General features: G+C 32.6%; 2 protein-coding genes across 2 annotated transcripts; both read right to left on the minus strand.

The window, feature by feature from the left end:
* Positions 1 to 2,363: 2,363 nt before the first annotated feature.
* Positions 2,364 to 18,932, minus strand: LOC139512549 (uncharacterized). Its single transcript, XM_071300236.1, has 5 exons — positions 18,838 to 18,932; positions 12,620 to 12,967; positions 12,168 to 12,290; positions 10,306 to 10,359; positions 2,364 to 3,838 (listed from the first exon to the last, which is right to left on the minus strand). Exons 3-5 carry the CDS (start codon positions 12,184 to 12,186, stop codon positions 2,664 to 2,666), a joined length of 1,248 nt encoding a protein of 415 aa, XP_071156337.1. The 5' UTR covers positions 12,187 to 12,290; positions 12,620 to 12,967; positions 18,838 to 18,932; the 3' UTR covers positions 2,364 to 2,663.
* Positions 18,933 to 20,157: 1,225 nt separating this feature from the next.
* LOC139512550 (uncharacterized) lies at positions 20,158 to 25,200 on the minus strand. The gene is made up of 7 exons (XM_071300237.1): positions 25,083 to 25,200; positions 24,553 to 24,897; positions 23,225 to 23,515; positions 22,283 to 22,603; positions 21,312 to 21,443; positions 20,990 to 21,047; positions 20,158 to 20,557 (listed from the first exon to the last, which is right to left on the minus strand). The coding sequence occupies exons 1-7, from the start codon at positions 25,141 to 25,143 to the stop codon at positions 20,371 to 20,373; spliced, it is 1,395 nt and encodes a 464-aa protein (XP_071156338.1). The 5' UTR covers positions 25,144 to 25,200; the 3' UTR covers positions 20,158 to 20,370.
* Positions 25,201 to 25,767: the final 567 nt, after the last annotated feature.

Raw genomic sequence — 25,767 nt, forward strand, 5'->3', positions numbered from 1 at the left:
ACAATACAAATACCGTATCGAATAAAACAATTGATATCATTTTGGGGCGCTTAATAGATTCATGTTTGGTGTTAGCCAAGACTTTGCCATATAATTGTTTACATTATTAAATTATGACTTTGATGGAGAATTGTTTCACTGGCACTCATACAACATGTTCTTATTTCGATAACACCATATCAAGTATTGTTATACAAATTACCGTATCGTAAATTTTTTTGTTAAACTAGTGTTTTGAATGATACAATACAAAATATCCTATCGAATATTGCCATATGTTAACTTGAATATGTCAAATGAATAAACATCTAGAACTATCAATTTAAATGAAATCTTAATAATAGCGTAAAATCACAGAAATGAAGATGAAAAGAATACTTATTATTTTATGTTTGACTGTCCCTCTGGTATCTTTCATCCTTTTCCTTATTAAGTTTGATTCGTCTGAAACTCTTTGATTAAATTAATAATTTACCTTTAGCAGGAACTATAAAACTAAAAAATTAAGAAGCTGGTACTTTAACTTACCTAATATGATTTTATTTCTATCAAGGAGAACTTAGGTAATAAATCATGAAAGTACTGATGTTCTGACTGATGAGTTGATAATACTTTTGGGACCTATAGACTCCTTACAAATTATAATTGTGAATTAGAAATATACCATACAGCAAGATCTTTTTTTACTCAAAACTCTAAATTTCAAACGATATAAGATACGGAGATCTGGTATAATTGCCAATGATACAACTAGCTACCAGATCTAGAGGACGAGAATGTAAACACTGTACAGGGCCTTCAATAATAACTTAATAAGCAACACTTTTAAAGGCAGTACCACCAGTGTTATTCACTGTGTAAATCTTTATACGTATACTATCGCAATAACGAATACATCATATCTTCTGATATTCAATAAATTGCTTCGCTGAGCGCAGCCTGATAGGACCGCAGAGGTCGAACCCTGAACAGTTGGGGCAAATTTTGACACAATATTCGAGCTTGATGTTGTCTGAATTTGGAATGTGATCAAATTTTTGACATAATATAGGTTTCTGGTCAAAGATCTTTCAAATCTATTACGCAATACTGTGCAATTGAAGGTTTTTTCTTTCTTCTTTGAAAAGTTTTGAAAAAAAAATATAAACCCCTTAAAAAAATTGGAAAAAAATCCCTCCCAACTTTTTGAATCCCTCTTTGAAGCAATTACCCCAAACTTAATTCAAGCCTTCGTAGTATGGAACCTTGTAGTACAATTTGAAAGAGATCCATTTACTTACACACCAGATATTGTCTGGTACCTAGAAAAATGCTTCTTTTTGGCCCTTATTCATGCATGTTTGGGGCAATTACCCCAAAATTCAATCCCAGACTTCCCTTTATGATATGGAACCTTGTGGTACAATGTGCGAGAGATTCATACACTAACACACAAGTATTTGTTCAGAAACTACAAAAATGCTTATTTTGACCGCTTTTTGGTCCTTAATTCCTAACTGTTGGCCCCATAACCCCGAATTAGTCACAACAATTCAACCTTTTGTATTAAACATTTTGGTATGATTTCAGAGCAATCAAAGTACTTATACACAAGTTATTATCCTGAAATGAGAAAAATGCTTCCTTTTGACCCCTTTTTGACCCTATTTCCTGAATAGTTGGGACCGTCATCCCCAAAATCAATCGCAACCTTCCTTTTGTCGTATTGAACCGTCTTAAAGAAATCACAGAGATCCATTCAATTAAACTAAAGTTATTGTCCGGAAACCAAATGTGTCTTTGGACGACGACGCAGACGATATAATACCATTATACGGTCCGAGTACACAGTTATCGTCCCTTGATTTTCGTTGTTCACGAATATAGTCCCTAGTGTGGACAGTGTGTTACTTGTCATTTTTTTAAAACGCCTTCCAAATTTATTTATTCATGTTTTATGCCTCAAGTAGCAAGAAGGGGGATAAAACTACACTGTAAAAAAATTTGATTCATGAATTATAATGTAAAGTAGTGATTTGGTCCAGTTGAAAAAGGTCAAAAATTAGCATTTCGGAAGCTGTCAAAAGATTTCAAGACCCCCTTCACATAATATTGTCCATATTTTGAGTTAGAGCTGATGAAGTTTTCTATAATTTTGATATAACTTGTCCCAAAAGTAGTACAACACACTGTAAACATATTATGGAGAAAGCGCAGGTGGGATTTTTTTTATTTCCATTTATTGTCTAAAAGAAATGCACTACGAAATAACTGTGTACTCGGACCATACGATCCCCCAAAAAATTTGCGTTCGTATAAAAACTACATTTTGCAGTAAAATATCCAAAACATTAGTATTTTAGAGCTGTATACCAAACATCATGTCGTGTCGAATATTTCTTTATGATGGTATCGTTAATGATAACATCTCATGTAAGACAATGTCAAAATAGAACTTAATTTAGAAAAAGCCAATCTACCAGCAATGTATGATTGGAGACAATAACGTAAACAATGATTAATTCCACAGTAAGCACTTTTGGCTATTTCATGGCAGCCTGTTTATATTGTTTTAGAAAGCCGCATAACCCCGAGAAATCCACCGAACATCGACAAGAAATGCAACGTTAACAAAAATACATTGTGATCATATTTTAAAATTCTATCCATTGCAAACACATTGTTTACTTATATTTCATCACAACAATCCTATCTTCATCATCATCACCATATGTTTGTACACACAGAAGTTTCGTTCTTTTATCAAAAGCAATATATCGAGGTGATATGATGTCACCACATGAAGCTAAAATCCTACTGTTTCCATTGAGAGTGTTTAGTTGATAAATAGCATTCCGCCGTTTACTTGCAAGTATCAATTTGTCAAGATCTGGAAGAAAGAATAAACCTCTCGGACTTGTAAACTGTTCAGACCATTTTTTCTCTCCCTTAAAATCTATACACGTGACTGCCCTTTTACTCATTGCAGAAATGAATAAACGCTTGTTTGCTTTGTCCAACGCAAGTCTAATAGTATGTCCAGTAAAATAGGCATATTGTTTAGCTTCATGTATTTTATGAAGGCAGACACCGTCTATCGTTATGATTAGTATGTAGCCATCTTCGCGTTCATCTATTTCTACTGCAAATGTGTCTTGATTATAAGTGATACTGAAAGGTTTTCCATAAGAATGCATATCAAGTTTGTCTTTCATTGAACTCGAGGGGTCTTCAGATTTGACATCGAAAATTTGAATTTTCCGATCATGTGGAAATGTGACAGCAAACCTACTATCAAACATCCTAGCTATTCCTCTTGGTTCACCAGCTAATATGATCGGTGCAAAGGTCTTTCCGGTTTTTACCACTGACAATACTCTTAATACTCTATTACTGTAATCAGCTATCACTATTCTATCTTCATCTAGGATGACAAAACCACAAATCCTTGTTGGAACATGTAACTTGTCTACTGGTATCGGTATTGTAAAACTCCGCTCTATATCCTCATCTATTTTAACAATGCAGTGTTCGCAATCTTTTTTATTTATAGTTTCATTATCTATCAATAAAGGTTTATGTACATGGTCACATAAACATTGTGTACACAGTAGTCTTTTGCACTGAAAACAAACTTTAACAGGAATACCAGTTCTGCATTTCATACACTTAACATTTTGACTGCCTGTCTCGATGTGTTTTACTTGAAAAATGGTATGAGACGTTGGTTCCTTGATATGGTGTTCGCAACATGATTCGCAATAAAATTCTGAACACTCGAAACAAAATGAAAAGGCTGTAATCTGATCACACGTTTTACAGCCACAGCTCTTCTGGTTCAGGGTTTCTTCATTAGAATCTGAATTGTACAAAGATTTTGTAAGTCTGAAAATGAAACCCAACAGTGTTTAAATAAGATTTTTATGCTGACAAATATTTGTACCCACCGGATGTGTATTCATACCTTTAATACATTAGTATTGATTGTTTAACCTCATGTCCAACAGACCACCGCTATACAAAATATAACTTCAATAGCCGTAGTGTTATCTTGTAACGTAAGGCAAATCTAGAGAGCTTTATATGATGATGGAATATTATGCTCCTTAGATATATTCCGCCTCTTTTTTACGTTCATTCTATTATACTTCACAGTTATTTCATACGATAGATTAACTAAATAAAAAAAGTTCAATGAAATAAGAAAACTGTCAAACTCAATCTCAGAATGATTTATTGATGGGTTAATAACGTCAAGCCTCAAATATATATAAACTGGGGAAGTTTATCAAACATCAATATATAAGATTTACACAAGATACAATACGCGATCCAATATATAATGGGACAATCATATGATTTTTAAAGAGGTTAGAGACGGAGGAGGATTTTAAAGATGATAATTCTGGCTTGGTAATAGCTAAGTTTATCAGTAAATAGTTATCAAAGGTACCAGGATTATAATATAGTACGCCAGACGCGCGTTTCGTCTACATAAGACTCATCAGTGACGCTCATATCAAAATATTTATAAACCCAAACAATTACAAAGTTGAAGAGCACTGAGGATCCAAATTATTGACAATCCAAAATTCCAAAAAGGGTTGCCAAATACGGCTAAGGTAATCTTTGCTTGGGATAAGAAAATCCTTAGTTTTTCGGTAAATTCAAAGTTTTGTAAACAGGAAATTTATAAAAACGACCGCATTAGTGATAGTAACATTTGCAAAAGACAAAAAAATGAGTATTCTGCATCACAAAATGCAAGACAAATGGTCATGTTTAAAGTATAAAATGGGTAGAAAGCATGCACAGCGATAAATGAACAGGAATACTCTATCTGTAAAATATTTTCCCCTCCTCAAGAATATCAAATGGTGGCCCCACACATAAATACATTTCTACACGGGCACATAATTTAAAATTTAGCGTTTAAGTCTAATGCCTAATCATTCTAATCGATGATACAACGTTAGCCAATAACACAAAAATATGTAGTATATGAGGTCAATATAATGTCTTTTGAAATAATTTGAACTAAACTTACTTGCCAATTAAATTATAAATATTTTATCTAGATATTTATATTTGACAGAAAAACGTGATTATTGATTATGACGTTATTCTGACATGTTGTGTGATTCTGAATAACTTTTCAATGGCGTATATTGCACATCCCCTTCTGTTCATACAATCAACGTTGTTCTTATGAGTCCATTATTTTAGATGACATCATATGCAATTCTTTTTCATATCATAATGATCGTTTAAATGAACAGAAGATTACTACAGCTTATTCTAAAAGTTCTAAAAAAAACATAATCGGATCTCCAACCTTTTGGTACTTGGTGTGGAAATCATAGTGTTAATCTAATGTCATTTGGACTATATAAAGAGAGATAACTCTATATTATGTTTGAACACTAACTGGTTTTCTCCTCCTCTTCCTGTTAATGGTGAATTGTGTAACATGTGCTAATAGTTATTAAAGTATTAAAACTTATTGATGTCCTTCTGAGTGCATTAACAAATGGTAGCAGAGCGTGGTTGAAAAGAAAAGACATCAGAGTGTATAATAAAAGAGTTTAAAGTGGAGAGAAAATTTAAAGGTGGACAAAATGTCAACAAAAATACCCCCCTCCCAATTACAATGCAAAACTGAAATCATACGAACTTTACAAGCAAGAACTTTTGGCCTGGAAAGAAATAACTGATTTCGATAAGAAAAAACAGGGTGTTGTAATTGCCTTATCCCTACCTGAAGATGATGAATCAAAAATAAGAGAAAAAGTGTTTGATCAGATAAGTTTAGATGATTTAAAGGAAGACACAGGTTTGACCACACTAATTACTTTTATGGACAAGCATATTGCAAAAGATGATTTAGCTGACAGTCTTGCAAAATTCGCAGATTTTGAAGATTTTCAAAGGGGTCCTAATTAATCAATTCAATTATGTAGAAACATTTGATGCTAAATATCGAAAAATCGAAAAGAAAAACATGAAGTTGCCCTCTGAAATATTGACATTTAAATTACTGAGAAGAGCAAAAATTACAAAAGAAGAAAACATGTTAGTCCTTACAGGCATGAATTATGAAAACAAACCAACATTGTATGATGAAGCAAAGAGATCTCTAAAGAAATTTAAGGGTGAAATGTGTGATTCGGACAAAATTTCTGCCTCAATAAGTAGCATTTAACTTGAACCTGCTTTTTTGGCTGAGAATGAAGAAGCCCTTATGGCAACAGGGTATTCTAGAAATAAACAAAAACCATTTCAACATATTGTAAAGGGGGATTTTTCAAGAGGTAGAGGCAATTTTTATAGAGGATTTAATAAAAGTCAACGGGGTGGAAAAACAAATTGGACAAAAGGAGGCAACTCTACAGTAAAGAAGAGTATAAATCACGAAACTGTGCTGTTCTTGATAGTGCATGTAGTCGCACGGGTTGTGGACAATTATGGATGAGAAGTTATGTTGACTCTTTAAATGAAACAGATAAAGCGAAGATTTTTAAGGAGGATGGCAACAAGGTATTTAAATTTGGAGGTGGAACACGGTTAAAATCAATTGGAGAGTATAGTCTGCCAACAGTTATCGCAGGTAAAGATGTCACAATAAGAACTGATGTTGTAGATTCGGACATACCACTTTTATTGTCTCGAACAGCTATGAAAAAGGCAGGTGTGAAAATGAACCTGCAAAATGATACTGCAGAGATATTTGGTCAACATATAGCATTGAATTTAACTTCATCAGGCCACTACTGCATTCCAATAGATAAAACTGAAGAAATTCCAGTCGCAGATGTATGTGCTGTGAGACTTGAAGAGTTAGACTCGAAAAAGAGATATGCAACCTTACTGAAGTTGCACAGACAATTTGCACACCCACCAATGAAGCGTTTAATTGCCCTTTTGAAAGATGCTGGGGTATGGAAAGAGGAATATGAACAAGAATTATTGACTATAGAGGAACAATGTGAAATTTGTAAGCGATATGCAAAAACCCCACCAAGACCAGTAGTGTCCCTACCTATGGCATCTCAATTTAATGAAAAAGTGGCAATGGACCTAAAACAATGGAATGGACGGTGGATTTTGCAAATGATCGACATGTGGTCACTGTACACTGTATCTGTTTTTATTGATAAGAAAAAGACAACAGGTGTTATTGAGAAAATGATGACTAATTGGATCGGAATATTTGGTGTTATGGGAACTATATTAACAGATAATGGCGGTGACTTCAGCTCAGATGAAATGAGAGAGGTTGCATCAATACTAAATGTTAAAGTTTATACCACAGCTGGTGAAAGTCCTTTCCAAAATGGACTATGTGAGAGAGTCCATGCAATTACTGATACTATGCTTATGAAGCTAGAAGCAGATTATAGACAGGTGAATAATCAGAGGCTTCTTTGTTGGGCAAATATGGCAAGAAATTCTTTACAGATGTGGAATGGTTTCAGTAGTCATCAACTTGTATTTGGACTTAATCCTAACCTTCCGAACATTTTGAAAGACACTTTGCCCGCTTTAGAAGGAAGAACTTCAAGTGAAAAATTTGCAAAACATTTGAATATTTTACATGATTCTCGAAAAGCTTACATTCAATCAGAATCTGATGAACGCATTAGACGAGCACTACGTGGCAAAATAAGAGCATCAGAGCAGATATTTAATCACGGTGACAGCGTTTTTTTTATAAGCGAGAGGGAAAAGATCGCTGGCTAGGACCGGGAAAAGTAGTTTTCCAGGATGGAAAAGTAAATTTTGTTCGACATGGAGGAGTATTTGTGAGGATTTCACCAAACAGATTAACTAAAACTAAAGATATTAATTTTCGAGAACGAAATGACAATATTGAAACACCTGATACAAATGAAACAGGCATTCATGAAACTAGATATACCAATAAAAATAATGAAGTTTCCCGTAAAGAAATTATTATCAACATCAAAAGAAACAATTCCTCAGATAGAGAACATTCAGGCTAAAATAATCCCTAATCTAAAAGAAAATGACAAAATTCAGTACAAACTGCCTAATTCGAACACATGGACTAAAGCTACTGTACTAAGTAAAGCAGGAAAAACAACTGGGAAAAATAAACATTGGTATAATGTTCAAGATGATGTTGATGAAGATAAAAAAAGTGTAGATTTAGATAAAGTTGAGTGGGAAAAGGTCACAGGTGACAGTGATGAGAATGAAATTGGTGTAAATATGACAGAGTTTCTTTTTAAAAGAGGGACGAAAGATACCAAAGGGACAGTCAAACCCATAAATCTAAAACAAACTGACAACGCCATGGCCAAAAATAAAAAAGACAAACAGAAAAACAATAGTACACACGACACAACATAGAAAACTAAAGAATAAACAACACGAACCCCAATGATGAGGAAATTGCTAAACAAACAGAACTTTCAAAACTCCATAATTTTGACACTTATGAAGAATGTGATGACATAGGTCAGAATGTTCTTTCTACAAGATGGGTTATTACAACGAAAGATAATCAAACAAAAGCAAGACTTGTTGTGCGAGGTTTCGAAGAAGAATTTTCTATGCAAAGAGACAGTCCAACAGTAGGAAAAGGAATGATTAAAATATTCCTTTCAATTACTGCTAGCATGAATTGGATCGTTAAAACAACGGATATAAAGTGAGCTTTTCTTCAAGGGAAGTTATTAGATAGAGATGTTTTTCTGAAGCCCCCAAAAGAAAGCAATTCTGAGAAAGGAAAAATATGGAGATTAAAGCATTGTTTGTATGGACTTAAAGATGGAGCTAGACAATTCTATTTAAGTGTAAGGGAAGAGCTTTTAAGTTTGGGATGTAAACAATGTAATCTTGACCCTGCAGTGTTTGTCAAACATACTGACCAACGTTTAAGTGAAATAATTTGTTGTCATGTAGATGACTTTCTTCATTCTGGGGATGAAAATTTTGAGGAAGTTATGAGAAAACTGCGGACAAGATTTGTTGCTGGAAAAATTAAAGAGAAAACATTTTCATATGTAGAATTTCAAATTCATCAGGACAAAAAAGGCATAATTCTGGATCATTCTGCATATATGGAGAAAATAGATAATACAACTATAGAACCATCAAGAGCTGCTATGAAACAGGATGTACTTAATACAAGTGAGCAAACCTTGTACAGGAAGTTAATTGGCCAAATAAATTGGGCTGTTCAAGTTTCAAGACCTGATATGGCTTTTGAAATGATAGACATGAGTACTAAACTTAAAGAAGGGACAGTGGCACATTTGATAAGAGCAATCAAAGCAAGTAATAGACTTAAGGAAATTAAATCAATGATTTCATTTCCAAAAATGAATAAAGATATAAAAGAATGGAAAATTATCGTTTTAACAGACGCCTCTCTGGGAAATATTAGTAATAGAACTGGAAGTACAGAGTCTCATGTAATTTGGATAGTTGATAATGACAGTAATAGCTGTCCGATAAGTTGGCAAGCAAACAAAATCAAACGTGTAGTAAGATCAACAATTGCAGCAGAAGCCTTAAGCTTACAAGATGAGTTAGAGTCTAGTTTTTATCACCGTCGAATAATTGAAGACATTTCAGGATTAAAACATAAGACTAAACCAATTGAAGCTTACATTGACATTAAAAATGTAGTTGAAGCTGTTTATTCGACTAATCTTGTAGATGACAAGCGTTTAAGAATTGACATTGCAGCAATAGCTGAATCATTGGCATCAAAAGAAGTAGATAATATTAAATGGTGTCCAGGAGACGAACAATTAGCAAACTGCATGACAAAGTTTGGAGTTTCATCTTATGAACTTTTGCAAGTTATTCAAACAGGAAAAATGTTGAAGGACTTTGTTTAAAATTGTGAAATAACTCATAACATTTTATCATTTGATGTTTGTCACATGAGGCAGAATAATCCCCTAGATCTGAGGGTAGTCTAAACCCTGTGACGATCTTATAATTTTAATTTAGCAACTTTTATGTTTTCTAACGGGGCAGAATAATCCCCTAAGATCTGAGGGTAGTCTAAACCCTGTGAAGACCTTGTAATTGTATAAAACAAAAGAAAGTAGAGGGAATGTTAATCTTATGTCATTTGGACTATATAAAGAGAGATAACTCAATATTATGTTTGAACACTAACTGGTTTCCTGTTGAAGTTATCCTCTTCCTGTTAATGGTGAATTGTGTAACATGTGCTAATAGTTATTAAAGTATTAAAACTTATTGATGTCCTTCTGAGTGCATTAACACATAGAACTAAAACAACTTTCATAAATAAATCGGTCTACTACATTCGAACTTACACACCTTGGAGTAAGTGGTCTCCATCATCATTTCTTTGAGATCTCTTTTTAAAGCAATCTGAAAAACAACAAAAAAGAAGAAAAAAGTCTTCTATAAAATGTTGTGTGGTGTTGTTCTTTAACTTTATCTAATCTTTATAGATTACAAAAACTCGATACATTAATTTGAAAATCATAAGACTAATCACAAAGTCTAGACATCGAAGATTTAATCTATAATCCCTAACGACTGCTTCAACCGGTTCTAATGCGAATTCTCGCAGTAAACTGGCAGTTGGATTTAGTAGTCCAAAATCATAAAAAAAAGAAGAAAAAAAGGTTAAAGTTTACCATCTTATTCCCGTTCTAAGCAACATAATACACCGTTCTTCCGAAAATAAACGAAAAACTACTACCACATCAGAAGATAAAGCCATTAAAAGAATGAAACCCTTAAAATAAGAGTAATCAACATTTGACTGTAATGCAAATAAGTATTGAATCCTTTATCGTATTCAATTAAATTTGTCACTTGTCTACACATGCTTGAACATATTATCACTTCTGATGTACCAGTAATAAATTTGATTGAAATTTAGCTGTCAAATTCATGCTCAAATCCTCATATTTGATTTATAACATACTAAATAAAGGCAACAGTAGTATACCGCTGCTCAAAAGTCATAAATCGTTTGAGAGAAAAGAATTCGGGTTACCAACAGAAATCGAGGGAAACACATCAACTACAACAGGAAAACAACGTAACAACAAAAACACTAAAGTGCAACAAAAACAAATGCCAAAAGAGGGGCGAAAGATACTAAAGGAACAGTCAAACTCATAAATCGAAAATAAACTTACACCGCCATGGCTAAAAATGAAGAAGGCAAACAGTCAAATAATAGTACACATGGAACACCATAGAAAACTAAAGACTGAGCAACAAGAACCCCACATACATAGAAACGAACTATTTGATAACAACTGTCGTACTCCTGACTTGTTACATGACATTTAAAGAAGACATTGTTGGTTGAAACCGGATGTTTCTTTTTACTTAAACGTATATCTAAATTATGAAAAGTATAAAATAAACAATATTCCACGCATACACACGATACAATGTATCAGCATTTCTTGTGTGTTTTAGTCTAGACGCAATCTATTTAACTATCGAGATGACCTCCGATATGGTCATATAACCCGATTTCATTTTATATGTTAAAATATATGTTAATCATAGTTTTTACTTATATATGAATGAGTTTTTGTGGATCGAATAAGTCAATCAAACAGTTTACACTTGTTTAGCTTTCAATTTTGACATTCTATTTCTTTCAATAACGGATTTAGTAATGTCGAATTATTCACTTGCAAGCGAAATATTCATCATCGATATGTTTTAGCTTATTTTGACAAAACTGAACCCAACTGGATGCTAAACCCGAATAATTATGTCACCTTTCCACTTTCATTGATGATTGGACAAAAAAAATCATATTTGGTAATGTCTCATAACTAATGACCCTTTAACGTCTAGTCTTGATTCTAATATTTCAACCTTCAATGATCTGCTTACCATTCTGTAGCACATGAAATCTCCACGATTGATGGGGTTGGTGTTACTCAGTATTTAGTTTTCTTTGCTGTGTTTTGTGTTTTGGTTCTTTTTGCGTTTTTTCCATGACATTATCATTTTGGTTTTTGACCTATGAGGTTGAAAGTATCTATAGCATATTTCGCCTTTACCCTCGCTGCTGTCTGATATTGACCTTTAAATATTCGACGAGAGTATTTGAACACAAAAGTTCGTATAGACTTCCTACATAACAAACTTCAATTGCATAGTAAACACAATAAAGACATTTTGATAACGTTCTCCCTTACCTCTCCATTTTGTTCCCATATAAGTGTGCCATTTCAGTTTCTAACCAATAAAAGTGATGACAGTAACAATTGATACAATTGCTGACGAAACTGCAATGCCTATAAATGTGGTGCAACCTGTATCTACAAAAATTTAGGAATTATTTTATTATGTTTATTATTTGTATTTATTTGCGTATTTTCTGTTTTGTTTGCTTGTTGTTTTCTTTTGTAATATACAAAATGAAAAGTTAGTTATCAATCTTTAAACCATCATTCAAAAAACATCTATTTTTGGGATAAGTACACCTTGTGTATTAAAATAATTGATGACGACTATGGTAAAAAAAAGTAAAAAAACAAAACAGACAACAGTTGAAAACCTTTGAAATAACGTTTGAAATATCACACAAAGGGCCAATAAAGCTTTTAAGATACCACATAGCGTCAAACACATAGCGAACCATTCATACCTGCTGATTTAGTATATGTAGTGACATCGCAATTATCGTGGACGTCAAGTAAATCGAAATCACGATTCGTGCCATGGCTGCATTTCCATGTACCGATTATGTTATTTTGCTCTGTTTTATCGACAGTTAAAGTCGTTATATTGGTGGATAAATCTTGGGACGTTTTCTTGTTTGTGCAAATCCCCTTGATGTCTGTCCTGACTGGTCCAAAACATTTTGCTATCAATTTGTCTGATGGATCAGTTATTTCAACATCAAATGTTAGCTCCGAAACATAACATGAAATAATTAACGTGTTGTTAATAAGTGCTCCTTTCAGGCACACATGTATCTTGCTAAAGGTAGAACCTACAATAATAGAAACATAACGTTTGGACAAGTTTTACATCAATAAAAATAAAATTTTATGAAGCAGTAGTCGTTCATCTTGATCTTCCAATTGTCATCTTTAGAAAAGAAGGTGAACAACCATCTCTAACTGTGCTAAAAATTAAGGAGATCTTTTAGGAAAACTTCAGAATAACACCGATTTCAATAACTTTTACACCAAAGATGGTGTTATAACAATGCTGAACTTTTCGATCGATTACATATTTGTAGATTTTAGGGGATTACCATTTCAACAGACATTCGGTTTACCAACGGGCACTAATTGTGCATCCCTACTGACTGACTTGAGCTTGTTATTGGGTTACGTTAACGTTCTTTAAAAAAACAGACAGAAAAAGCATCTTGCAAAGTTATTTCAGAATAATTGATGATGCCATGTTAATTAATAACGCACAGATCAGTGAGTTCTTTCAACTCTTTTTCAACTTGAACTTCTGAAACTAGACGGCCTGCTTCTTAGTTTGCTAATTGTTGTTGGTCATTTTTGACACAGATAGACTCCGAAGAAGTATATACCAATGTCGCTAAGAGAGTTGAGACAAAAATAATTTGTATCGGTCAACTAAGTTGTGATTGTGACCGTGAGACTCAGGTTGTGTCAATTTCAGTCGATTTTCCTCAAAACTCGATTTGAATAGTTGTTATGACAGGAGGTCACCCTGTAAATAAAGTCTGTATAGTATGAACATATACAAAACTAACCTATGTGATGATAAAGATATTAACGCCATACGATGGATTAAAGGGTATATTACTGCTGACAATGGGTAGATGACATATTTGGAGTTTGTCATATATAAAAATTGAAAAGTTGAAATCATCCCCTTTGTCATATATATAAAGATAGGAAGTTGTCATAATTGAAAAGTTGAGATTATCCTGTTTGTCATATATGTCGACTTTTTAATTTTTAGCATGTGTGTGCGATTTGTTTTTTTAAGAGATTTGCCATAAACAGAACAGTTATCAGACGAGCAGTTTTATTCGGTCATTACAAATTGATTCTTTTGTAGCCGAAACGCACGACTGGGGTACAAAATTATAAGACTTGTAAACACATCTATTTTTTTTTTGATATTGTCAAAATCATAAATCAACTGTTTTAAAACAAAGAATTGTTGGAAATACTAAGATTTAAAAACCCTATGAATAGATTACTAGTAACCTCAGCTGTATATGGCAATAACTTTTGGTATTTTTGGTCCTCAAGCTCTTCAACTACGTTCGCAATTCGACCTATTTCACTTTTTGGAATCGATCGTCATTGGCGAGTTTGTTGTAGATGGAACAAACGTCTGGTGTACACAATTCTTGATGAATTCATTTAATGTAGCACAATACAAAGATTTTATACCTCCAATTCCCCAGTTTTAAAATGCTGTAACTTTCTTTATAATGCTTGAAAATTTATAAAAGTGGTATTCATGGATAGCTAATAGTTAACTCGTTTAAATTAATGCAATGTTAGTATTATACAAGCTGTTAAGTAATCAATTATAGTTTCAATTGTGTCTACAAAATTTTACAAGAAATTTCCACTTCCAATTGAAATTAGCTTCTTTATTGATACCCTGAGAGGGATGATTTTATAATATGTTGTTGCTAGAGCCATTATCTACAAAAAAGTGTTTCAGATTTTGGATAGAATGTAAAGATCAAATTTTATACCTAATCAAACAATCTCTACTTTTTTGTGGTAAGGATTATAACACTAATTACAGATTTATGAGAGAATGGAATATGATAGCAATTATTTGAGACACAATTTTGTAGCTCCTGCTGTGTTGATTAAGTAATTTTAAAATTTCTAGTGTAGTTATCGAGATGCCAGAGCTAAATTCATGCAAGTGAACTAATGAAGATTTTGTCATTAATTGCATGATTATTGATTAAATAATGATTGCATAACAAAACTTCAGTATGTATACTAAAGAAATTTATTCTGTTGAACTTACTTTAAATAAAGGTAATACTAACAATGACGTCTGCCCTTTCCTCTATCTTGATATCTATATCATTAACGGGAAGCTTAATACAAAAAATTATGATAAAAGAGATGATTTTTCATTTCCTATCGTTAATTATCCATTTTTAGATGGTGGCGTTCCCTTGTTACATCTTTTGTAATGCTCTTCAACTTTGTATTTGTTTGGCTTTTTAACTATTTTGATCTGAGCGTCACTGATGAGTCTTATGTAGACGAAACGCGCGTCTGGCGTATACAATTATAATCCTGGTACTTTTGATAACTATTATGGTGTTTATATATCTCAACTTGTACGATTCGCTCGTGTATGTAACAATGTATTAGATTTTAGCGAGAGAAATTTATGTATTACTGAAAAATTATTACACCAGGGTTTTCGATATCACAAACTAGTGAAAACATTTATTAAATTTTATCTTCGGTATAAGGAAATAATTCGTAAATATAACTCAATATCAAGACATCTTATACGTTCAGGTATTTCACATCCAATCTTTTATGGAAATATTCTTTACTAAGCACAAAAATGTCAGTATTCACCTCAAAAGCTTACAAAACCTTTAGAAAAACTTATAAAGAAGGGATAAAGTTACGATACTGTTGTCAGGTCATTAAAGATTGCATAGTTTGGCTTCAATATTGATTCTCTTAAAGGGTCTGTGCATCGGAACTAAACACATTTATTTAAAAAACAGTTGTTAGCATGACGGGTTATGTTCTTCTCATATATTTTATGGTAGTATGATACTAAACCCCTAACGGGAGGGATGTGTCTGATATTCATATGATGAAGACATAATCTTTCAATCAGTTTAATTAAAGTCTGGAGCTGGCATGTCAGATAACTGCAAGTAGTCTGTTGTTATTTATGTATTATGGCCATTTTATTTATTTTGTTTTGTTACATCTTCTGACATCGGACTCGGACTTCTTTTGAACTGAATTTTAATGTGCGTATTGTTATCCGTTTACTTTTCTACATTGGCTAGAGGTATACGGGGAGGGTTGAGATCTCATAAACATGCTTAACCCCGCCGCAATTTTGCGCCTGTCCCAATTCAGGAGCCTCTGGCCTTTCTTAATGTTGTATGATTTTTAATTTTAGTTTCTTGTGTATAAATCGGAGTTAAGTATGACGTCCATTATCACTGTACTAGTATACATATTTTTTTAAGGGGCCAGCTGAAGGACGCTTACGGGTGCGGGAGTTTCTCGCTACATTGAAGACCCATTGGTGGCCTTCGGCTGTTGTCTGCTCTATGGTCGGGTTGTTGTCGCTTTGACACATTCCCCATTTCCTTTCTCTATTTTATTGCATTCATTTAAAAGATTAATCTTTTTTATTTATCCGTATATACCTCTTTTATTAATTTATATGCAGTCATTAGAAGTAACAGCATTTTAAAGGTTAGAGATTGGAAGTAAAAAAGTCTTTGTATTGTGCTACCTTAAGTAAGCATTAAATAAGTAATTGTAAATGTAATTGATCACGTGTTGCATTGAAATTAGAATTGTCCTGCGTTTGTTTTAAACTATTTCTGTTTCTCTTCTGAATTGGTTCAACAGGTCAAATTAACATGAAAGTACGATTTGAGAGTACTTGCAGTTCCTGACAGCTAGTTAAAAGCCAAAACAATTGATATTAAAAAATCATGCATCAGAGACTAAAATCAATTAAAACACATCCCAGTATTTCAAAGTCATGGACAGTCAAAGAAGACATGACTTGTGCAATGCCAAAAATACATGTATCGACAGTAGGATAGTCACCGGTTCCTGTTTTTCAAATACTTTGAATATGATTGGGTGATTTAAATACGGTATGTTCATATAATTGATACAAGACAATGCCTTAAAAAATAATATCCAATGTATTTATTTACTGCGTTAATATCACTTTCTGATTAGAATTAATCAGAAGCTTCTTGTCGTACTGATTTAGCAACATCATGAACCTTGCCTAAAACCAGGAGAAAACTCAGGTATATAGGAATAGCAAGAAGTTCGTTATCCATTAAAACGCTCGTATTTATTTTACATTCGGTCAAGAAAACGATCTTCGACCAATGGAAATACCCTTGGGGTCAACCATGACACACATATTTCATGATTACCTTAGCCGTATTTGGCACAACGTTTTGGAATTTTGGGTCCTCAATGCTCTTCAACTTTGTAATTATTTGGCTTTTTGAACTATTTTGATCTGAGCGTCACTGATGAGTCTTATGTAGACGAAACGCGCGTCTGGCGTATGAAATTATAATCCTGGTACTTTTGATAACTATTTACACCACTGGGTCGATGCCACTGCTGGTGGACGTTTCGTCCCCGAGGGTATCACCAGCCCAGTAGTCAGCACTTCGGTGTTGACATGAATATCAATTATATGGTCATTTTTATAAATTTTCTGTTTACAAAACTTTGATTTTTTCGAAAAACTAAGGATTTTCTTACCCCAGGAGTAGATTACCTTAGCCGTATTTGGCACAACGTTTTGGAATTTTGGGTCCTCAATGCTCTTCAACTTTGTAATTATTTGGCTTTTTGAACTATTTTGATCTGAGCGTCACTGATGAGTCTTATGTAGACGAAACGCGCGTCTGGCGTATGAAATTATAATCCTGGTACTTTTGATAACTATTTCATATCGGACATCAAAAGCATAAGCATGTTGGCGTCAAAAAACATTTGAAATATTTTCAAGAGGGTGTTTTGTTCAAAAGATGCCTTGTAAGCAGCAACCCCTGTCAATGACAGCATGATATTAAACTCAATCCTCGAATATCGCATCAACTTGGAGATGTTTAATCAATACTCATGCACTAATAATTCCGGCTGTTAGTTTTTCGTTCCAATTGTTTTTCATATGTTTGATGACGATGACCCACTTAACCATTACCGTCGGTTAAAATATTCTAGCAAGATAAATATACTACTAACACTAATAAAATCAGTGCCATATAGGAAAGAGATCAATGTGTGCTTTTGTACTTCGGAATTTTTCATGTGGATTTGTTATAAAATTGAGAATGGAAATGGGGAATGTGCCAAAGAGACAACAACCCGACCATAGAGCAGACAACAGCAGAAGGTTACCAACAGGTCTTTAATGCAAAGAGAAATTCTCGCACCCGGAGGCGTCCTTCAGCTGGCCCCTAAACAAATATATACTAGTTCAGTGATAATGAACACCATACTAAACTCCAAATTGTACACAAGAAACTAAAAGTTAAAATAATACAAGACTAACAAAGGCCAGAGGCTCCTGATATGTCATTCTTAAAGCGGAATTTAATCCCGTGCTTATATGACGGTATGGCTATTTCGCCTGCATTGCGTCAAAGTCCATAAGCCACATGGTTGAATAGCACATAATTTATAATAAAGTTTTCGTTAGTGGTGATATATTTCTTCGTTGATTTAATCAACGATTGTTTATCCAGAGAAGCGCTTCGCAGGCATGACATTTATTATTTGTTATTTTTTTTATGCAATACACGATGCCATACATAATGGGATACGGATGGCATATATATATTTTTTTTAGATATATCGTATATATTTGGAGTTATAGATATATACATTTTTAAAATTTCAATACTATGGGTTATGTAACTTCAACTGACAATCAAACACAGCATGTGATGAAAAAGTTGATTTAACCAATAAAGAATTAATTTCTATCTACCCTCAATTAATTGATCTTAGATGTAATCACAGGAGCATGATGTAAACAAAATCATCAGTGGCATATTACATGTTTGCAGTAGGCGAACAACAAGTCAACGTATAGACTTAGACATGCTAAAAACGACACGATTTTAATTTCAATTAATCTTACCTAAAATCATTGGTATAAACAACAATAAGAATGTTAATTTCAACTCCATGTTGATATGTTATACGACCTTGGCCGACAATCATAAGACGTAATTTAAATTGTAAACATACCCAATCACCTGAATATTGATTTTATAATACAATAGTCATCACCCATATTTTAAACAGATACATAATTATATGCAGATGTAAAGTAATTTTATTTACACGAAACTATTGCAATATATTGACAAGCAAAACCGAACACTTTTAAATTAAATCAATTACAAGTACACTTTTAAAAGTACTAGTAATAGCACTTATGTATTCGATTTTGGACTGTTCTTTTTAAGTATATACATGTTCTTAAAAGGATCAGGCTAAAATTGAACTTTTTCCAAAAGAATTCTTTCTAAGTTTCAGTTTGACACTCGCTATAAGCGACATTTACCGGACGGTAGTAATCTAATAATGCAATAGAAAATTGGAAGATTTTTTTATATATATTTCACCTACTCAATTTGTCCTAATATCTTTCAAGAATTAACAATAATTTAATGGTCTTATTTCTATTACTGGTTTCCACTATTTTCTGTTCCGTAGAGCACTGGTTTTTAACAGAAGTAAGCAGTATAATTGAAATTCACTTTCCGCTGAACAGATAATTTCCTTTCACTAAATATTCAAAACTTTTTGACAATGTTGCATTCATCAATTCCATTGAACTTTAGATAAAGAGCACAATAGATACAGTTGAGTTTGCTAATATCTTGAATTAGATCTGGAAATTGACAATGAGGGTGGGTTGAAAACAAAACTTTACGACGAAAGAGATGAGTTCAGCTTTCCAATTAAAAACGTTCTATTTCTATGTTGCAACATCCTAACAATGCCTGGTTTTTTAGTCAATATAATACTCCAGTGCTTGAATTCCCTATCACTATGAGCTTGATAGAGGGTTGCTGATAACAGGGTAGCTATTAAACAAAGACTTCCAAGTTGTGAAGTTGAAATCACCTGTTCATAAACTTTACGGACATCATCACGAGTTGATCGAACGTTATGGAATATCTGTTTGAACAGCGATATACTACTCTTGCCTTTATTTACAGATGACGATGAATGTGTACCAATTGTCGTTACCACAACCCGGTTCTATTTCACCCCGTATTCGATACACCGAGTAAGACTTATTACTGGGTTTGTACTATTATTTGTCTGTTTGTGTTTTTATTTTTAGCCATGGCGTTGTCATTTTATTTTCAATCTATGCGTTTGACTGTCCCTCTGGTACATTACGTCCCTCTTTTAGAATAATATATCGATTGAAAAATATTCAAAGTGAATCTGTTATTTTTATTGTACAAAGTGACAAAACTCTTAGTGCACATTATGAATATTAACATTTCAACTTGCTTGCATTAACTTTTGCACCTAAGTGTTTCATTAGATTGAAATTCCCAAGTAAGCCTGTATTTCTTATCTTACACTACATGTATAACAGAATTTTTAAAACAAAGTTGCGGACAACAACGATCGTCAACATTAAACGACTTTATTCCACTTTTTCATAATTATCACTACTTGGTCTTGAAGTATCCATATCCATACCAGCCTGTATTTCCAGGTACCCGTGAGATGTCTCATATACTCTAGTTGTCTGGTAAGGAACAAGCTCACTGTATGGTCGGTTACCAGTTTCATAAGGGTGGACATCATGTTCGGCATTTGGTTCAATGTACCTAAAACAATAAACAGGTCACGTAAATTTTTCGGGCTTGAGATTAGAATAAATACATTGAAGATAATGTTCACATAAGGGACTGGTTAAAATCAGGTAAATTTTGACGTAATGGACTTGAACGTAAGTCGATGTAAGATTAAACAATGCAATAATTTTGAGTTTCTGTCAATAAATTCTAATAAATCGAACCAGAACGACATTGACAAAGTTAAAAGACCTTTCGAAATAAGTATTTTGGTATTTATGGTATATTGGTTCTTATTTTGTTGCAATCATTTAAAAGTCTCTGTCTTTTACTTACCATGGGTATGTTTGCAACTACAACCAATGAAAAAATACCAAGTAAAATGTTCAGTTGCTTATCTTTAAACAATATTTTACGAACAATTTAAAATATAAGTATGTTAAAATGTTTCCTTTTCAAACTTACTGATTCTCGTTTCCTGATATGACAGTGTTTCCATTAGAACTTACTATTCTATAAATTACTACAAATAGATAAACAAAAAACATTATTCACATTACATGTATGCATGTACCTTGATTATTTTTGTTTATTTCTAAAACAAGTACAAGTGTGTCATGCACCAAATGTTTTTGTCAGTGTCATAACCTTAATATTTCCCTAATTTAATACAATTTACAAAAACAAATGTATAATCAAAATATAGGATACAAACATTTCATTTTTTAACATGTTATATGATATGCAATAATCTGATATATTATACGTTTTCTAAAACGACACCTACACCTTTCAGTTTGTTTCTTCCTTTTTATAAATAGAATAGCCGTCACTGTTATCAGTCCCGATACAGGTACAACAATAACAACTCCTAACATTATCCAAAAGACATTCAAGCTACTATCCTTGTCAAAGATTTCTGTAAGAAAAAAATATAATCACACAAAATAAGTTCAAGTAAGATGTTTTTTTTTATGATGGCTTAGCGTGCAGATTCAGGTACATACCATTTTAATGCGATACAAAAATACGCAGTTTTACATTATCAACTATTAGCTTTGATTATTTGATATAAATTATAATGAAATAATCTATAAGAAATTATCCTTTTGAACAAACGATTGACCAGTTCAATTACTTTTAACTAAACATTAATTATCAATGGCCAAATGATTGTAAGATAAACCCAACAGAAAACAGAAGAACTCATTCAAAACAACTGTATCTAATATTTAGGAATCTATCTTGTTTGTCTTAATGACCTTCAATTGAAACATCTAACGCTCATAACACAGTTTATTTTGGTGCTATCGTTCATGCAACTTCCTTAGTTTTTGTTAATAAACATTTTTTGTTTTGTTAATCGATTTATAAATTCGAACATCATTTAATTGCTGTTGCTTTAATTGACACTTTGAAATCTACAAGGCAATGTAAAACTTCAAGATACGATTTGATGTAACTGTTTTCCTAGTTTTACCAAGTTTTATATTTTCCTTTGATGCATTTATTGAAACAATTAATCTAAACAATCTGTCTTTGATTGTGAGAATTCAATTGTTTATTGACACTTTTCATAACAACTCTTGAAACAAATAACAGTTTAGGTAACACATTGCGTCCATCGACTTTAAAACATTAATTTAAAATCATGGTTCGCTAACAGTTGAAAATTAATGCATGTTAAGAAACTACCGTACTCGGTTTAGCCTGTAGAATATATTTTACCAGCAAGAAAAATAATGAACTTCAACATACTTTCATTGTACGATATTTCGCCGCACGTTTTTCCATATGTGTTTGTTATGCAAATAGCATATTTGTTTTGGAGGTTGTTAACATTTTTAGTCACCATCTCACTTTTAAATCCATTCATTTCTACTGTTTTTCCAAACATGTTTATGTAAACAGACATCTGGCTTATATTGTGATCGTTTGATGGGAAAGACATTGTGATGTTTTCCAGAAACCACTCAACGGACTGAATTGTTGACGATGAATAAAACAGCACTGAAAACACAACATTATCAAGATTTGACCCTTGTCGAAGTGCTGATTTTTCTGTTATAACTGCTTTATCTGAAAAAATGTTGATATTACAATAATGTAACAATATGTAAGAACTTCTACGATACAAACTTTATGACATGTTCTTTTTGGGTTTCAATAACAGACTAAAATAACCAGGGATAGAATATTTTGTATGGGCAAGTCTATTGTGCTGCTGTTCCACAATTGTCTATCTTTTATAATGGTATTGTATTTTTATATTGAAAACACTGGATACTGTAAACTTCTTAGACATTTTTGTAGTTGCCTTCTGGTTCTTTCTCTGTTGTCTTCATCAACAGTTTATGTCTTTTTATACTTTTAAATCGGAATTAACAGCTATACTTGTAATAGAAAACTTAAATATTCACTACTTTCAAATGTATGTCTCTTTGAATTAAATTTCTTACAATTGTACATATAACGTCATATATAAATATTTATCCTACAATACTATCTTACATTGTTTGAAGTATTGATACAGTAGCATAATTATATCCTTAGTTTTATACATATACATTTAGTACAAGATTGGGGATATTTAATGTAAGGATATTCAGATTAGTATAAAAAAGGATAAAATAATATGTCATAAATTGATATAAGACATTTAACAGTCAAATAAAATTGAACAAGCTAAAGCTATATTACCTAAAATCGTTAATGTCGTACTTGTATGTATCGTAACGGTTTCATTTAGTACTTTATACCATAAAGAGCAAACATATTCACCAGCATCTTGGTAACTGCACAGATTCAACAAAAGAAAAAAGAATTTTCCCTCTTTGATTCCTTTCAAATGGCGGACGAAAGTACCATTAAAAGAGTGTTTCCAACCTATGAATTCAAATTCTGAAGGTGTTCCTTCAAGAGAGCATACTAATGTAACACTTTCTGGCCCTTTACAACGGAAACTGCTATTCATACTCAACGTTGGAAAATCTGCATAAGATAAAGGTGGAGTTATTGAATAAACAGTCAATATTTACCCATTGAATATTAAAGAAATGTTACAATGGAAAATATAACGAGGATAGTGCGCGTTTGGCGTACAAAAATATAAACCTGGTATCGTTTATGGTGTGTTTTACAACCACTGTGTCAATTTCACTGCTTGTTTCCTTCTGGAGGTTATCACCAGTGCAGAAGGCAGTACTTCCTGTTGACACGAATTACAGGATATTAGGATATCTATAAATTAATTGTTGATAAAACTTTGAATTGTTCAAAATACTATGAATTTTCTAAACTAGAAATAGATAACCTTAGCTGAATTTGGAAAAACCCATCGAAATTGTTTGCCATCATTGTTCTTTGTCTTTGCCTTTTTCTTTGTCTTATTAGAGTGTCAATGGTGCGTCTTTTGTAGATAAAAAGCGCGTCTGGCTTATACAAATTATTATCCTGGTATCTTTGATTAGTCTTTTTAGTTTGAAACCTTCAACATACCCCTTATTTCATGTTGATTTGAGATCATATATGTTTTACTTTAAAGGATCATTTCTGATACATATTGTATATAAAGATAGTATCGACGATATCGAAGAGGAAATCTTATTTGAACTGCATAACTGTCAGAAAAACAAATAATAACACATTAAAACAACAATGTGTTCTAAGTACACGTATGTCCCATCCGCACTACCATTTTCTATGTTCAGTGGACTGTGAAAATGGGGTTAAATCTCTAATTTGGCATTACAGTAAGAAGGATAATATCATAAGGAACATGTGTACTTAGTTAAAATTTTATTGGTCTTCAACTTCACCAAAAACTACCTTGACCAAAAACTTAAACTAAAAACTTTAACCTGAAGCGGGACGGACGAACGAACGAACGGACGAACGGACGCACATACCAGAAAACATAATGCCCATAAATGGTGCATAAAAACTCTTTGAACTTCATTTTGTGGCCATGAAAGCTTCATGATGGAAGCTCTTTGTAAATATTTCCTATTAAAAGAATTATTACATACCTCTTATTGAAACACTGACAGCGTTTGAAACAACTACCATCTCATTTGGAAAAGTCATTTTGCATGTAAAATTATCGTTAGCAGTTTTAACAATGCTGAGTTTGTGATATATAGCGAAAGATCGACCATCTAAGGAACACCGACACATCCCATTGCGACATTTGGTTCCTAAAGCAGTGTTAAAACACATAGTTTTGTGACGTCTGACATAAGTGAGTGTTTCCCCATTTATCAAAAATTCAGCAGACTGCCCAACTGGGGCAATGTTTGACGAACAATTCAGCTGAAATGGTTGACCTTCCGGGGTATGTTGTGGTGCAAACAATATTACTGACACTGGTGAACCTATAAACAGAAGAAATGTGAAATATTATATTGTAAACAATAAATCATAGTAATTTAATTTACAACTGAATTTTTTAATATGAAATAAAAGCACAAATATACATTCTTGTACTTTAAACAAGTACATATACAAAATATTTAATGCATATTGCTTTTCTTTATTATTATATTCAACAAGTTATTACCATCAATGCAAAGAAAAAATGACAGATACATCAGAACACAATAGATTTCCATGAACACCATTATGATACTGTTGGTATTTTATGTTTATGAATGATGGTGAAAAACTGTATTTACCCATCTATAACATTTAAATTATATATAAACATCGGTCAAGTATTTTCTTCCTGGCAGCGTTTGAGTGCATTGTTTTGATTCTATTTTTTACGATTCTTCTTTTTTTTTAATATCAAAAGAGAAAACACAGGAACAAATAGCATTGCGAAAATAGTTTAACAGGAAGAGGATTGTCATTACTGCGTTGTCAATTTAACAACAGCATACATTTTCAGAAAGTTGTAAGTTCATATCCATGCACTTTTATGGATTAAAAACAAACAACAAATCATACTGGTAAAGTATAACTATATCGATCATGGTTATATCATCGGTGCTTTATTTCGTTTTTAAAAAGAAGTTGAAATTAAAAGAATTGACAGACGCAAACATGATTTTGTATCAAATTGGTTTATCACTGGTTTGCCGATTTTTAACAATACGAATTTTCAGTTTATTAAGGTTTAATGAGCACACAATTGTAAAATATGTTCCAACATTAAAGGTGTACTGGAAAAAAAATAATAATAAATAGAAAAAAATAAAAACGTACAAAGCAACGTTGTAACCCGTCTTCAAACGCAAAAGTTA

The sequence above is a fragment of the Mytilus edulis genome, chromosome 2 (assembly GCF_963676685.1).
Source record: "Mytilus edulis chromosome 2, xbMytEdul2.2, whole genome shotgun sequence".
In the NCBI taxonomy this organism is placed as follows: Eukaryota; Metazoa; Mollusca; class Bivalvia; order Mytilida; family Mytilidae; genus Mytilus; species Mytilus edulis.

Coding starts and splice junctions, on each gene's coding strand:
- LOC139512549 (XM_071300236.1), bottom strand. Junction 3,839..10,305: donor TGGAGACCACTTACTCCAAG/GTGTGTAAGTTC, acceptor TGTACAATTCAG/ATTCTAATGAAGAAACCCTG.
- LOC139512550 (XM_071300237.1), bottom strand. CDS start 25,143: ATGGTGTTCATGGAAATCTATTGTGTTCTGATGTATCTGTCATTTTTT. Junction 24,898..25,082: donor ATTTTTTCTTTGCATTGATG/GTAATAACTTGT, acceptor TTCTGTTTATAG/GTTCACCAGTGTCAGTAATA. Junction 20,558..20,989: donor ATATCAGGAAACGAGAATCA/GTAAGTTTGAAA, acceptor TTATTGTTTTAG/GTACATTGAACCAAATGCCG.